Here is a 16161-nt window from a genome sequence, read left to right as displayed (position 1 = left end):
GTCATAATGAATCTCTCTCAATAAAGTAACCCCCTCCCAAGCCTAAATATTAGGCTGATCCCACAGAAAATAAAAGAAGCCCGAGGGGCTTCCCTCTGAAAAATACCCCTCCTATGTACAGTATTGCTTTCGCTCGCAGCCACGGAGCACAGGACGTTTGCCCAGGCCCTCCTTGCATGTCTACAGGGTTCGTTGGTTCCCCTTTCATCAGCAACCACCAGCAAGGGAGGGCAAGCCATGGGGATAGCAGCCAGCAGCACAGGTCTGCAAGTGACAGGCTTGCCTCTCACCCCTGCGGAGGTCTAGCAGCTCCTGAAAGCTGCTAGGAGCAGGTAGAAACCGTGCCCCCTTCCCTCTTGGGGTCTGCAACTCAACATTGTCTCCCCCTTCTCTACCGCTGTGGGGCAGCTGGAGTAGTGCTAGGAAGACTGGTGATGTGGGTGAAGGAAGGCTCAGCGTCCTCCAGATGAGATGTTTGCACAACCACAGGCCGTGCCCGCGTCCCATCCTCTTGTCTCCAAGGGATGCTACAGGGAATGGGCCAAACGCTCAGGTGAAGCACCTGCGGATGCTAGAGCTGCTCCTGATCTCTGCTACGTGGGTCAACGTTGCATGGACCACGGTGGCTGCTCAGGGGATAGAGCTCCTCAGGACATACCCCACTGCTTGTGCTCTAAGAGGGCTGTGCAGAAAATCGCACGTCTGGCTATTGCTCGGTTATTTCCCTTTAGGCACAGACATTAATTTTATCCTGGAATTAGCAGCCTGCTTCCGGAGCTGTGTCTTGACTTGAAGCAAAATCACGAGGAGTGTGGAGTACTGTCCTTCCGAGCTCTATCCGAGAGGCACTACTGCCACCTAGGTGAGGCTTTAAAGACTTACCAGATGCTGCAGAAGGAGCACGAAGGTATAATAAATGCAAAATACAGCAGGACCAGCCTTCAGAGAGCCCGGTCTGGCACAAACCAACTTCGCAAGGACGGAGGAAGTTCTCCCCTTGCTGTGCTGACCGCCCCATCCGAATGGGAGACGAAGCCCACCTACGGACCCTCACTGCTCGGCGGCCCCCCAGTGTGACGGCAGCCACGTTTCTTTCTAGGGGTCCTGCTCCATTCCCCTGTGCTCGAGGTGGTGCCATGCTACCAGAGGAAGGGAGGAGGCTGCAGCAGCACCCGAGGAGTGAAACTGGCTTCCTTCTCCTCCTCCTGCCCAGGTGAAACGGCAAACAGATGAGGGGAAACACACCTCCGCCTTAACCCAAAGGGAAGGAGCAGCTCTCACGGCACTGCCCCTCTGCTCTGCTCTCTCAAGCCTTGCTTTCATCTACAGCAAAATCTACAAAAAGCTGCATTTGTTTTTGATTGTACCTGCAAATATTCCTCTTGCCCTTCCCGTTTTCTCTCTTCGTGCTCCCTCCCCTCTCCCGCTCCCCCCCAAAACCCTCTGAAAATAAAGCATTTCCCCACTCAAGTGGAAGGGCACCCTCGCCCCTCCATGCAGCCCCCCCTCCACCCTCGCACGCCTGCATGCCAGCTCTCAGCCTGCCCCCCTTCCACCCTCCCCTCCCTGAGCCAACAGGCCCTCGGGCCCAATTCGGACGCTCCCGCATCTCCTGCAGCATGGAGCAGCATCGCCTCGCCTAGGAACACCTCTTCCCTTCCACCCCCAGCATCCTTCCCCCCTGCCCCACTGAAGGAGGGAGAGGAGCGAAGGGGGGGGACCTCCCTCGGTGACAGATTTTGGGACATGTTGGTGCTGGCCGGTAGTTCTGGTGGGAGGAGAGGGAAGAGGCGATGGGGAACCCTTTTTCTTTGTTAAAAAAAAAATACAATAAATAAAAACAGATGACCCAGAAGGCTGGAGCATAGCTGAGAGCCACCTCTTGTGCCGCTACGCACGTGTCTGGTTTGTGCCTCGGCTTGCTGCCGGCAGTGGGAAAGGGGGCAGAAGGGAAAGGGGCCGGGGAAGGGGCATCGGCGGCTCAGTAGTTCTGCGTTTGGTACCCCTGTGTCTCGGTGTCGAAAGCATCTGCCGGAGGAGGCTGCTGGTACGTCCCCACCGCGTCCGTAGCATCCTCCTCGTTCGTGTAGGGAGCGTAAGGCATGCCGGAGTCCTGGCTGGGGTCCATGTAGTCCTGGGAGAAGAGGGCCGAGTCGGCGCCCAGCCGGAAGCGCTGATACGCCAGGAACGCCTGGCCCACCTTCAAGGGGGGACGGGGAGAGACGGGAAGCAGAGAGGGGACGGGAGAAAGAGAGAGGGGAACGTACCGAGAGAGAGAAACAAACAAAAGGAGGGTTAGTAGTGGTTACGGGTTAGTGCGCGACGCCTGTCCAGGTTCAGGCTGCCCTGCGTAAGGCACCAGCTCCGTGGCAAGGAGAAGAGGGACAAGCTGCAATGGGGTGGCCAGCAGGGAGCCTGGGCATGGGGTTCAGCATCGCAGACCCCAAAAGGCACGTCTCGTCTTCCCAGAGCATCCCCGACAGCGTTGAGCGGTTTGGCAGGTCACGAACTGCCCCACGGGGAAGAGTTTGGGGAATGAGGGCTGGGAGGAATGGAGAAGATACAGTGGTGGGGGCAGAAGGCATCTCCTGGCTGAAATATTAGGTCTGAGCAGTCATCAAAAGAAAGGCACAAGTGTTACACAGCATTAGTTCGGGTGAGGGAGAGAAGGGGCAGAGGAGGAACACACGAACAAACGCCCGTGGTCAGAGCGTTGGAGCCGACTGCTCGACAGCCTCCTTCATCTGCACCCCTTGTCCCTGCCCCCAGGCTCGCCACCAGCGAGGGGCACTATGGCAGCAAGGACGGGGAGTTGGGGAACAGCGTGTTGTATTCCTCCTGAAAAGTAATGTCCCTGAGTCGCCGGAAACCCAGAAAGGTGAGGAAGCCCTGTGAGGAGAGAGAGAGAGGTGTGGGGAGGAGAATCAGTAAGAAAGAACAAACCAGAGCATTTGACTGAAATTAAGAAAAAAAAAAACAAAAACAAAAAACACATTGTGCTGGAGCTCAAGGGACACCGCTGCTTGCCCTTGGCAGCACTCGAGCAAGGGGCTTGGCTTGTGGGGGGGTCACGGTGCTGCCCCTGGTCCCCGCTGCCACTTTGGCTGGTGCTCAGCATTTGGCAGCCCCCCTCCCTCTCTGACAGCTTCATTGCCTTTCGGCACCCTTCCTACCAGCCCTTGCCCAACACAGGAGATAAAGCTACGAGGACTCGGTGCTTTCAGAGATGGGATGAGAATTGCAGGGGGGATTTGTATTGAATGGGGAACAAGGGATTGCCGGGAAAGGGAAGTCTAAAAAGCCTGCAGTCATCTTCTGAAAAAGCCATTCCTGAGTGGAGCTGCAGTCATGGGTACAGCCTGGGAGGGATGTGGCTGCAGCCTCCTGTGGCCACCAAGCATTTTCATGCAATGGGATGAAGAAGTGACAGCGCTGAACCCCTGTTCTGGAGCTCCCTTCTCTGCTTAGCATCGATGAGCTGAAAGGGCTGTTAAAATCCTTTCACGTGCAGGGAAATGATGCCCGGGGAGGCTGGCTTGCACAAGGTCATCCCGGAGGTTTGTCAAGGACACTCTTGACTGGAGTCTCTGTGAGGTCTCCTTCCACATACGTTCTGGTGTCCTTGCTTCCCAGGTGTATTGGGTTTACGTGGCAAGGGTTTGGTAGTGGGGGGCTGCAGGGGTGGCCTCTGTGAGCAGAGCCCAGCAGCTGCCCCATGTCAGGGCAGAGCCAGCTTTAGGTGGCTCCACAAAGCACCCACTGCTGGCCAGAGCCAAGCCAGAGAGAGACGCTGGTTGGGCCTCTGAGAGAGCAGATTTAAGGAAGGGGGAAACAAATCTGCTGTGAGACAGCAGCTGGGAGAGAGGAGTGAGAAATGTGAGAGACCCATCCCTGCAGCCCCCCAGGTGAGTGCAGCAGGAGGGCAGGAGGTGCTCCAGACACGCAGCAGCAGTTCCCCTGTGGCCTGTGGAGAGGCCCCTGGTGGAGCAGGCTGTCCCCCTGCAGCCCATGGGTCCCACACGGAGCAGATCTCCATGCTGCAGCCCCCCCGTGGGTGGAGGAGCCCCCGGTGGAGCAGGTGGATGTGGCCTAGAGGAGGCTGAGGCCCATGGAGAGCCCCTGCAGGAGCAGGCCCTGGGCCGGAGCTGCAGCCTGTGGAGAGGAGCCCACGCAGGAGCAGGGGTCTGGGGGGAGCTGCTGCCCATGGGGGACCCGTGCTGGAGCAGTTTGCTCCTGGGGGATGGATGGATGGACCCCGTGGTACTAGTTCTCTGCTCTAACCTACTAGCAATAGGTAATAAATTATATTAATTTTCCCATGCTGAGTCTGTCTTGCCCACGACAGCTCTTGGTGAGTGATCTCCCTGTCCTTATCTCAACCCACGAGGCGTTTACTGTCATATTTTCTGCCCCTGTTCTTTTTGGGACGGGGAGTGATAGAGCAGCATGGCAGAGCCATCAGTGTGAAACCACCACACCAGGTTTCCCTTTCAGCAACCTCTCCTCCTGCTCTTCCTTCTCCAAAGCCATGTGAACTGGGATCCCAGAGCCACCCACCTCCCATTCCCCACAGGCTAACACGCTGCAGAGGACGCTTGATCCGATGTCACGGCTTCTCTACTCACCCAGGTGAAGATGGAGAAGAAGGAGAACGTGATGGCTGCTCGGGCTGCATCCCCTCCCTCGTTCATCGGGTTGTCCTCTTCTTTGGAAGCTTGCCACTGGTTGGTCAGAAAGCAGAAGCCAACGAACCACAGGAATGCCCAAAAGGCTGGGATGGGCCACCAGCAGCACGCCAAAGGGGAAGGGGAGAGAGATCAAGAAGGCACGTAAGGGCAAATCACAAACACATCGCGTTTCTCTGGAAACTGCAACCCGATGAGACCCGCCAGTGCACTGCAGGCTGGGCCAAATTCTGCCTGTGCAGGCTTTCTAAGCTCAGTGAGTAGGTTCACGGACAGCTAAACCATCAAGGTGACTGCAGAATGATAGGTGCCTGCAGAAGGTACCTCAGGAGAGTCAGCGGGAGGAGGTTTTGTTTGCTTGTGCTTGGATTGATCACAGGACTTGCATTTGGCTCTCAGTACAAGAGCAATCACCACAGCTTCACGCCCCTGTCCTGCAAGGACGAGCGAAGAGCAGCTCCTTCCAAGGGAGCCGCAGCAGGAGCAGCCAGCCCGCAGGCGCACAACTGGCCTCTGCTTAGCTCAGCAGCGATGAAAGCCCTTATCCTGACGAAAGCTGCTGAGATATCCTCAATATCCTACATCCCCTGGGGACGGGGGATGGGAAAGGGGCTCGGTAGCAGGGAGCTGGGCGTCCAGGTTGGCACCCGGTGGGGAGAAGAGCAGAGGCAGCGGCCAGCACTGAAGAGCAGCGCTGTGCCAGGAAGCTCACCCGAGACACCGATGTCGGAGAGCACTGCCTTCTTGCGGTCCTTGACGCTGCTGATCTGCGGGAAGTAGGCATCCAGAGCCAGGTAGAGAAGGCAGCTGAGGAAGGCGAGGACGCCCACGGTGATGCCATAGTTGCAGGCGTTGCGGTTGCGGTTGAAAATGCAGTGCTCCTGCGAGTCGTCCACGCGGTTCACGTAGCCTTCATTGACGATGGAGCCAAACACCACGATGGAGAACACCTAGAGGGGGAAAGAGGTGGGAGGCACATCAGGGCAAGCCCCCTCTGGACCTGCTCCTGCAAGCGTGGCCGCTCTCCACCAGCATCACTCCTGTCCCACAGCCTCGCCTGGACTGTGGCCCCGGGGAGTTGTATTTTATTTCAGAGGATTAGCTTAAAATAGGGCACTTCTGGATGCTTTTTTTTTTTTTATCCATTTGATCCAAACAGATGTAAAGCAGCCTCAGCCCGGAGGAAGGGCGGCTTCCCGTGGACACATGGGGAGGTGACGTGGAGTGTGAATTCGGATAAGGCTTTGGCGCAGGCGCCTGCATGCAAGAGCTACCAGCAGCAGCAATCTGCTTACTTTGCACTTTTCCTCCTACCCACTCCTTTCCCTTCTAGGAAGTCATTGTTTCCACCACACATTTGTTCTCCAATTTTATCCATGAAGCTACCGAGCTCTTTTCCCCGTTCGCCCTCCCACAGCCCCAGCTCCTCCTGCTGACCCGCTGGGCTCTCACTCTCCCCACCCCCTTGCACATCTTCTGCCCCTCTGCTTGGGCTTTTTTTACTTCTTTTTAAAAGCATTTTATCACCTCTTACAGCCATTTAGAAGATCTAACAGGATGGGTAGCTTCCCTCCTTCTCCCCTCTTCCCAGCTCACCACATCTCTTGCTCCCCTGCCCATTTACTGCCGGGATCAGCTTTTGCAAGATTTCTGCCTCTTGCACTCGCCGTCACCGTGGCTAACGCCAAAATCTGATCACAGCTGCAGGAGAAGGGCCCCCATCAGCACTCCCTACCTGCCGTGTGTTATTTTAAACCAGGCAGAATTAAGGATGAGGCCAGGTAGGAAGGCCCTAATCCGCAGCTGCCAGTTTAATCTTCGCTCACCGACTTAGCCTTTGTCACCTGCCGCAGGGCCAGCCCTCTCTGACACGGCAGGCTCACCGTGGCAGAGAGGTATTTACGGCAGCCCCACTCCTTCATCTCAACCAAACAGCAGCCGCAGGAGGAGGAGAGGAAGATGAAGGTGGCACTTGCAGGTTTTTCTTTGCAGGGCATCTCAAGACCCTTGGAGGATGCCCCAGTCCCACAGCCCAGAGCTCTGCTGTTTGACCAAGAGCATCAAGAACAACCCTGACAGCCCTCAACGGTGCCCACGTTTCAGCTGCCAAGCTCTAACACGTATCTACTAACACCAGTATAATTTTTTCACTCAAAAGCTCATAATTTGGTCCCGCGTGTGTTGCTGATGTCGAGCGTGTTTTTGACACACCGCTGCAACCCAACAGAGCTGGGAGGTGGTGCCTCTAAGCATCGGGGCTGTATGGGTTCTCTGAAAGTCAGAAAGAGATTTCCAAGACAGGAGATTAAACAGCTGATTTCTCCTCCTCTTCCTCCTCCTTGAAAATCAAAATTGATCACACTTTGCTCAAATTGCCCATGAAAAACACAAGCCAATAAAAACCTCTTACGCCCAAAGCAAAGGTCTGGTCCTCGAGATTTCAGTCCGAGTGGTTTAGAAAGGCAGCAAGTCGCAGACAGTTACACGCGGGGTCTTTCAGCAGGAGGTCTCCCGCAGTTAATGGCAGGCTGGGCTGTACGTGCTGTATTCCTCTGACCTACCGGAGGGCCAAGAGACTGCTCGAAGTGAAGTCCAGGTGCTGCCAGGGCTGACACTGCCACCTGAAACACCCTCCTGATACTGAGGTTACAAAGCGAGTGCAGAGCTTCACTTGGAAGACGAGAAATAGCCTCAAAAGAGGCTTAGCCTGCTGTTCATTTTTGTTTCAGGGCTCAATAATGGTAAAGTGTCGACTCCCTGAGTCAGGTCAAGCCTTGCAACACTCTGTATTGAGTCTCTGCTTGCTCATTTTGGGATGAGTGAACTTCTGCAACAGCCTCTCCCCAGAGACGCCTCTGGTTACTCTGTTCCTACCATGATACACGTCCTCTCTGGGCTCTTATCTCCTGGTTTGCCGCTGACCTGGAAGGGCTCTCACCGAGCACAAGCAGCAGAATAATTCCTTTTCGCCTCTGTCCCTTCAGACCTGCCTGCATCAGCACTTCCTAAAGGAACAGTTGAGTGCCCAAGACCAGAGGGACATCCCCACCCCCCGAAATTTCCCAGTAGGAGGCTGAACTGCTGAATATTTAACCCACAGCAGCAACGTCTTGGCATAGGTGGTGGGCAGAAGCCCGCTGACCTAGCGCGGCACCTGGGAACGCTGTGGCCCCATTTCGCACAACGAGTCCCCAGTGCACAAAGCTTTGTGTACAGAGAGTAAGAAAACGCCCCAAAATACACCTACAGCTGGGAAGTGACGTGCAGGAGGCCGGTGCAAAGCCCTGCACCCCGATATCCCCCACAGCAGCACAGCGCTCTTGTTGGGGACCTCTCCCCTGCTCCTTCCCTGCGCGTGGTCGTGACAACCAGGCAGGCGTTTTGCTTTTGGAGTGGCCTCATTTCTTCGGCGAGGCTGTTGAAGAAACTCGACGGGGCTTAAAGTAACCGGATTTTTAGGTTGGGCAGGTTTCCTTAGGCCTCCGGGAGCAACACCAGCCGAGCAGGTGTAACATCTCTTTGGAGGTGCCCGTTCGTGGCACACAAGCAGTAATGTATTCAGCTGCTGACTAGAAAAAGGGACAGAAAAGAGCACTTAGAGGGGATCTGGGCAAGCCGCCTGCTGTTGGGACCCTGTTTTCACTGCTCCTTTGACAGCACATCATCACAGGCTGCTGCAGGCATTTCCCTAGGCTTGTTTTAACCAAAGGGCTCTGAGGCACCTGGAGAAGCCCAGAGCAGGGCCCTTTGCAGAGCTGACACAGCCAGAGGAACTCGCTGAAAGACACCGAAAAAAAATAATGAATTTAATGCTAGGGCACTGCGGGACGAGGCGGGGGGAGGCTGAGAGTTTTCCTGCCCCGCTTTCCCAGGGGCTGTTACAGGGGTGTGAAGGCTTACAACGTGCCGAGTGGACAGAAAGCCACATCCCCCCCATGAAAGACCTCTTTTTTCTGGCCCCAGAAATCTGCTCCGGCCAGGCACAAACTCCTGAGCATCATGTGAGGTCCCCAGCGCGCTGCCCATCCCCAGCCCCAGGCATCATGTGATGGGCCTCCGGGTGCCGTGCTAGGATTTTCCTGCACCTCCTCCCAGGAATTTGCCATAACTCCTTCCCTAAAATCCCCACCAGGGCCTTTTATCAGGGATGAGGCTGCTTTGGCTTGCGGCAGTGCCCTCCAGCCACGGGCTCTGCTGCCCTGCCTGCTTCCTCTCCCCCTCCCCAGCCCCCCGGTTTATTCCATTAGGGAAAGGAAACAGTTTGGGGACATAATATGGCTTGCAGGACTTCAAATCAAATCCATCTCGGGCAGAAGGAGGCAATAACCTCTCCTGTGCCTGATCTGGCAGCAACCAGGAATAAATCTATTTAAAAATGCGAGGACGAGGGAGATATCAAATGCCGGCCTGGCAGAGATGAGGGGGTTTTCATTTGCGTTCAGCCGCGGTTTCTGGAAAGCTTTGGAGAGCCCTGCACAGCCACGGATTGTTATTATCATCATCATCATCGTTAAATCTTCGTGTTTTTAGCTCATTTTGAAGAAAACACACAGCTTTTGGTAGCGTGGGACCAGCAGCTCGGAAGCAGAAGGCCTCTGTTTGTCCCCCACTGCTGGCACTGCACGCACAGTGGTGTCCTGACGAGCCCTGACCCTGGGGCTTCCCCCCTGTGTTGGCAGGGGGGACACAGCCCTAAATTCCCCCAAAACGGGTGGCGTTAACCCCCAGCCCCTTTCCCTGGCCGCCAGCCACATGGCACCGGCTTCCCCGGGGCTGAGCTGGAGCAGGTGATGCGGGGAGGGGGAGAGGCTCCACATCCCTAATTCCTGCATCCTTAATTCCTGCCCTGGGATCCCCAGCAGGCTCTCCTCCCCAGCCAGCTCTTTTTCACGCCCGGCTTGGCAGCAATTAACCCTTCTGCTGCCCACGTTTGGGAGCCCATGGCTGCTGGGAAAGATGGGGCAGCAGACAGTGAGGGAGGAAGAGGTTTCCTGGGGGCACTGTGGGAAGCTCCGTCCCGTTTTATGCTCTTCCCATGGTCAAACAGCAGCTTCTGCCCCACTGCTCCTAGCGACAGCTCCCTTGGGCCATACCCTGCCTTCTCCACGCTGCCACCCAGGTCCTCCTGTGATTTCCAGACTGCCCCCACATCGCCAAGTGGCTGCTGAGCGAAGTGCCCCCAAATCGCACCTTTGTCCACCAGGAAGAGTTCCCTTCTATTCAGAGCATATATTTTTTTTTTGCTCGTATTTCAGCATTGCCTTCTGTCCCTCTGTGCTGCTTCTCAGATTTTTATCTGCAGATGCCATTAGCGGGTGATTTGTCCCTGCTCCAAGGTCTTTCCTGGAAATGTCAGGCTGGGCACAGCACAACCTGCTGTGCCCAGCCCCGAAGCACACCGGGGCTGTGCGCATCCACTGCCTGTCCTCTCCCACCAGCACCGACCCCAAAAAGCCCCAGTGGAGCTTAAAAAGGGGTCCCACGCGAAGGGGACCTCGTGAGGAGCCATGCCTGGAGCTTGGCTCAGAGCAGAGGCCGCTTTCCTTTTATCGCTTGCCAACACCACGCAGCCACTGACCAAAAAGCACGTGAAGGAGAGGAGGCAGAGGGCACGAGCTGCTGCGGACCCTCAAAGCCGGGAATTTCAGCGGCAGGGACAGCCCCAGGCCCTCCGAAGCACCAAAGCACTGCCTGCATCGGGCTGCAAGCCCCGTGGGCACGAGCCAGCTTTGCTGCCCGCTGGTAAAATGCCATACACACTTGGGTGTCGGGACTGTCTTCTAAAACACGGCGTGGCCCCAGCACAAGGTCATTGCCTCGGGAAGCCACCGTAAAGATATTCTGCTCTTAATGAAAGCTCGTCACGTGCAGCCGGCCAAAAGGAGTCTCCGGCTAGCCACGGCGAGGCGAAAGGCACGTGAGATGTGAGGAGGCATCGAAGCATTTCCATCAGGTCCTGGGGTGGGAAGGGAAGGCTCCTGGGACAGCACGGCGAGGACGAGCCCTTCGTCGACAGAAGGGTTCAGCTCACGGGGCCCGGCAATACGCGGGCTAAGTGCGGATGCGCTCGCCGCCTGTAAATGCACCCGGGGGAGAGGAGCAGGGAGGGAGCAGCACCATTTAAACCGAAGGGCATAAGAGCATGGAAAGAAATGGGTAAAAAAAACAAACAGCCGTGAATAGATTTGCCCTGATGGCCCCGAGCATCTCAGCATCTGAAATCTCTCCCAGAGGGAGTGAGAAGGGCGAAACAACCACGAACCATTATTTTTTTTGAGCAAAGTTCAGCTGATTTATGGAAGGGGCCAAAAGGGCCCCTTGTGACAGCCTGAGACGGGACTTCAACACCCATCAGGACCTTTCTGGGACTCAAGTTTTGGGGAAAAAAAATAATCATAACTAAACATTTGGGGACTGCCTCCCCTGGCTATGGGGAGGGAGAGGTGCTCAGCAGGAGAGACCAGACAAAACCAGTGAAAAAGCACAGGGAGGAACCTGTTGTTGGGGAGAAAAAAGGTGAATGCCGGGTCCCTTGCTGACCTGCAGCAGTTCCAGCTCCTACATCAGGACACGAGTTCCCACAGGTCCATCCCACAGCACCTGGGGTAAAGCCCAGCCTGTCCTCTGTCAAGGTCAGACCCTCAGAGATGGGGAAACACCGTGGGGTGGCAGGGACAGGCTGGTCCCCGGGACGTGCTCCTTGCTGGGGGGACCTGGGGAGCACGGGGCTGAGCTCAGAGGGTGACCCGACAGCACCTGAGACACTCTGGAGCAGAGCAGGTGCCCCCCCCCCAAAAAAAAAATAAAAAATCCTTATTTCCTGCTCTCTCTCTGCCTCACCTTTGGGAAGCCAGAACCCTGCAGTGCTCGAATGAAGTCACAGAGGAGGGGAATAAAAAAAAAAAAAAAAAAAGAAGAAAGGAAAAAGAAGAAGGCAGAGAGGGAGAAAGAGGAAATTCTGTCCCAGAGATCAGAGGCAGGCGAGCCTTTGTAGGTCACCCCGCGTCCATCACCCTCGCTCTGCCCGCTCGGGGAAGGGGGTCACGCGTCCCCCTGTAAACAAGCCCGGACAGACAGACGGACGGATGGACAGATGGACAGGCCACCCCCGAAATGTTAATCCCATCCCCAGCCATCTAGCAGCTCTCCAGCCACCCTCGAGTCACGACCCCCGCGGACGGACGGACGGGCGGACGGACAGACGGACGGCACCCCCCGCGGCCACCTTCCCTTCAATCCCCTGTTCCCCCCGCGCCGCTCGCTGCATTTTATTTTATTTTATTTTATTTTCCCATTTCAGGCGGCTCGCGCCTCCCCCTCCGGTGCGCATGTGTCCCCCGGCTCCCTCTCCCTGCCCTCTCCCTCCTCTGCTCCCGGCCCAGACCTCAATCTCTCCCGCGCCGGCTGCCCGCCGCAGCTCGCTCCCTTAATCCCAATGACCTTCTTGCGGGGACGCGCTGGTGTAGGGCAGGATGGGGGGCAAACATTGCAGGCAAAAGAGTCTGGGGTGGGTTGAAAGCAAGCCAGGGAAGCGCAGAGCCCCCCCAGCAGCTCGCCCAGGCACCGCCAAGCCCCGCACACCCTGCGGCATCACCCCAGGGGTGAAACCCCAAAGCTCTCCCCGCTATATCTGGGGTGTATGGAGGGCTGCATGCACGCACCTATGCGATATATGCGCGTGGATGTGTTACATAGGGAAATACGGCCACAGGAGATAGCCAAACACGCATAGCCCTGGATGTGTGCGCACGGGGAGGTGTGCGGGGAGGCGCAGCGGTGCGTACCCCCATAGGTGCACGCAGTGGATAGCTAATGGGTATATTACAGCACTCCATATAGAACCGTCCTAGTGGGAATAATGGGGTATATTACGCAATGTACAGCACAGGCAGCGATTTAGGAGGTCTAGCATATGGGAAGGGTATTGTATAGCGAGAGAATAAGGGTGTATGTATATATATAACCTATATATATGTATATATATAGGTGTGCATGTGCAGGGGGGGGCGAGGACCGTGCCGCCTGCCAGCCCTGCAGCCGGGGGGGGGGGGGGGGGGTCTCCCCCGAGCCCGTCCCGTTCCCAACCCGTTCCCAGCCCCGTTCCCATCCCCGGTCCCCATCCCGGGCTCACCCAGGAGAGGAGCCGCAGCAGGGTGTGCGGCTGCCGGAGGAAGGCCTGCGGGTCGAAGGCGCCGCCGGCTTTCCCCGCTCCGAAGGCGCCCCCGTCCATGGCGGGGCCGTGCCGAGCCGCGCCGAGCCGCGCCGAGCCGGGCAGCGCCGCGCCTGCCAGCCCCGCGCCCGCGGGCACGAGCCGGGCGCGCTCACGCCGCCGCCGCGGGGGCGCGCCGCGCGGGAGCGCTCCCCCTTCCCTCCCCTCCTCCCCCTCCATCTATTTTTTTTTTTATTTTTTTTTTGTATTTTTCTTTATTATTATGTTTTTTTCAGGTCTAGCCGTGGGAGGTGGTGCAAGGCGCGTGGGTGAGGCTGCGCAGCATCCTGTCTTGTGGCTGCCTGGTGTTGAGGCCAGCCTGGGCACGGCCGAAGCCCAGCTTTGCTCCACACCACCAGGCAAACCACGGGATGTCTCCGGCTCCTTATTGCTAAAAAACTCAGCTCAAAGGCTGACGAAGCAACACAACCAGCAGGTTGCAGACCGGTTCCGTGGGGAACGTGCTCAGCTCGCTCCGGCACCTCTTCGTCCTGCCCAAGCTTGAATTTGTTTTATTGGCAGCCTGTGACGCAGCCCTGCAACGCCAGAGCCAGCTGTAGGAGCTAGAGGCAAGCCTAGGGGAGATAAATGAGCAATTAAAGCCCGGCCTTTGGTTGCCCAATAGCAATAGCTGTGAGCAGCTATTGCTCCTTCTCGTGGGGCAGGTTGGGGACAGACAGGGGATGGACAGTCCCACTTCACATCCCACTTCACATATTTGGGAAGACGAGCTGCATGGCCAGACCCTCAGCCCTCCTGCCCCACATTCAGGCAGGCAATGAAATATCCTCCTCACAAAGCATCCGTAAGGGGCCTCCAAACAGAGCATCATTTTTTTCTTTCACACTAGATGGGTAAGTTGCCTTCCCGCACTGAACACCTTAGCTCTCAGCTACACCTGCACAGCTGGCAGCGGGATTTGGCTCTGTTGGAAGGTGTTTGCTTCAACTATTTCATTAATGTTTGCAGTAACTTGATACAATCATAACATGCAGCCCTTCCACCACACTGATCAACCGATCCCAGCGGTGGGAATTCAGATGGCTTCGTGTGCTGTAGGGAGGAGGTGTCCGGCCCTGGGGACACCGCCAGCACAGGGTTTTGCCCTGATGTCCCCACAGTGCCAGGGGCCTCCTGGATGCTCCCAGCTGTGCTGGTTTATCGTCCACCTGGCTAGGTGTCCTGCATCTCTTAAATATGTAAAAAGTGTGAAAACCACAAACAAACTGGCTTTTATTACTTTAATTAGTGACTGGTTCCTGCTGTCTGTGTATCCCTCAGGATTAAAAAAGGAAACTCCATTGGATGCCAGGGCTCTGCTTGCTGACACCGAGGGAAAGCGCTACAGCCCCACAGCAGGGCTCAGAGACGCTTCAGGGCATGTCTCAGCTGGAGTCGAGTGTCAAATCAGTTATCCTGCAATGGCACTCACGCAATTTCAGGTCTAGAGAAGTCTGAGAGAGTTTCTGTGGTCTGGTCCTATCCAATTTCCTTGTGCCAAAGGAAGGAGAGTGAATAATTTATCTGCCGTCCTTCAGCTCCCCCCCTGTTCAGGTTTCATCTCTGCTTCGCCCCTATGCTAAAGAGATGCTTCTGTGCAAGCTCCTGCATAAGCAAGCCACGGACATGAGCAGATCCAGCATCACCCCGTGACAGAGCTTGTCTTCGTGGTGCTTATTGCTATGCCGAGAGCAGTTGTACGTGGAGCAAGAGAAATAACACGTGAATAGCATAACTGACAAGATCTCCGACAGGTTCCACAATAAGTCTTATTTTTGGTTCCCTTGTCACAGCATAACTTTATCACTTACATTGTTGTTATTGTTTATTATTAATTCAGCAGTAACCCAGAGGGGCCCTAATTGAATTTGGAGCTGTGTTGTACCAAGCACCGTGGAAAGAGACAGTGGGACACAGTCCCTGAAGAACACACAATCCACTTGAGAACATGTCCCTGCAAGAAATAATTCATTTGATGTCTTTTGATGTTTTGAGATATGCATATAAGCAAAACAGATGCCAATGTTAGCAGTAAAACCTATTTTAGCTTATTAATTTTTAAAGAGTGTGTTTTCATTTCTTTGTTGTTACTGTGTTTTTTCACGTTGTCTAATATCTTTTTTAAAGTGAAGATTTGTCAAGCGTGTTTTGAGTCATTACAGTTCCCTATGACTATGGAGCTTTTTAATAAAAACAGCTACATATTATGTCAGGATTTTCTGCTGAGGCATGCATTCGCTCACAGCTTTGAGTAACAATATTGTGTTTTTTTTTGTAGAAAGAAAAAAAAAAGAGAAGGTTGACTGCAGTGCTACACACTCTCTAGCACTATGTACATCTGAAAGATGACACTGGGATATTGTATTGGACAACATAATAAATGACACAGCCAAAGAATTATTTAAGAAGTTGCATGTGTTTTATTATGTACCCCCCATTAATTTTGTTTTCTTAAGACTAAAGGATAACATTGCCTGTTATTACTTGTAAGTGTACTTACAAGTTTCGCTTACACTTTCAAGAAAGGTATTAAATAGGTAATATTTTCCTGGTTCCATCTCAGAAGCTTCGTTCTAGGAAAGATTTAATTGCTTCAATGCACTTTTTCATATCTAAGGCCTTCAGTATTGGCTGCCCAGCATATTCAGCGCATGGCACTTCAGAAGACAACCGAATGCATCCTAAACTAATTCACAAAATTCAGCCAATTCAGATTTCTGATCTGGCTAGCCAAACTTGACGACGTTGTGACAACTGTGGGCAGCTTTCTGTAAGCAGAGCCGAGCCCGCCTCTGCCTTGGTCCTTCCACTCTAGTTTAGGTTGGCGGACAACTTAAAGAACAGGAATGTAGTGAGGCACCCACTGATACCTCCCTTGTCTTTTCCTTCAGCTATAAGCACGTTTTGGTGTTGGCTATAGTGATGTTTTTTTAATTTTGTTTGGCTTTTTTGAAAAAATCTTTATTGTATGACAAGGGGAAGATGCTGATTGTGCTTGAGGAGACTGCAAACAGCGCTGCCCCCACTGCCTCAGATTTTTGTACCACCTGTAGCTGCCACCCTCAATGCCAGGAGAGGAGCAGAGGACTCACGACAGCGCTGTCCCCACTCCAAACCCTACAGGGACAGGTGACCGAGCTCAGATACCCCCTCAGAGGGGCGACATAACGAAGCCCCCATCCCCATCCCCCCGGGCTACCATGCCCAAAATGGCCGCCGGCCCCTCCCCCGCCGCCATTTTGCTCCCGCACTCGCGAGAGCCCGGCC

The 16161-nt window shown here is 55.0% G+C and overlaps 1 protein-coding gene across 2 annotated transcripts; it reads right to left on the bottom strand.

Moving 5' to 3' along the window:
* Positions 1-1570: 1570 nt before the first annotated feature.
* Positions 1571-12992, bottom strand: SYNGR1 (synaptogyrin 1). Of its 2 annotated transcripts, none has more exons than XM_084290144.1 (4): positions 12817-12992; positions 5398-5635; positions 4626-4771; positions 1571-2200 (listed from the first exon to the last, which is right to left on the bottom strand). In XM_084290144.1, exons 1-4 carry the CDS (start codon positions 12913-12915, stop codon positions 1982-1984), a joined length of 702 nt encoding a protein of 233 aa, XP_084146270.1. In that variant the 5' UTR covers positions 12916-12992; the 3' UTR covers positions 1571-1981. The 2 variants fall into 2 exon arrangements, with proteins under 2 accessions (XP_084146270.1, XP_084146269.1); XM_084290143.1 differs by having other exon boundaries at positions 2159-2889.
* Positions 12993-16161: the final 3169 nt, after the last annotated feature.

The sequence above is a fragment of the Netta rufina genome (genome assembly GCF_964035555.1).
Source record: "Netta rufina genome assembly, chromosome: 1".
Lineage (NCBI taxonomy): Eukaryota > Metazoa > Chordata > Aves > Anseriformes > Anatidae > Netta > Netta rufina.
The sequence above is the reverse complement of the archived record's forward strand: the minus strand, read 5'-3'. Positions and strand labels throughout refer to the sequence as shown.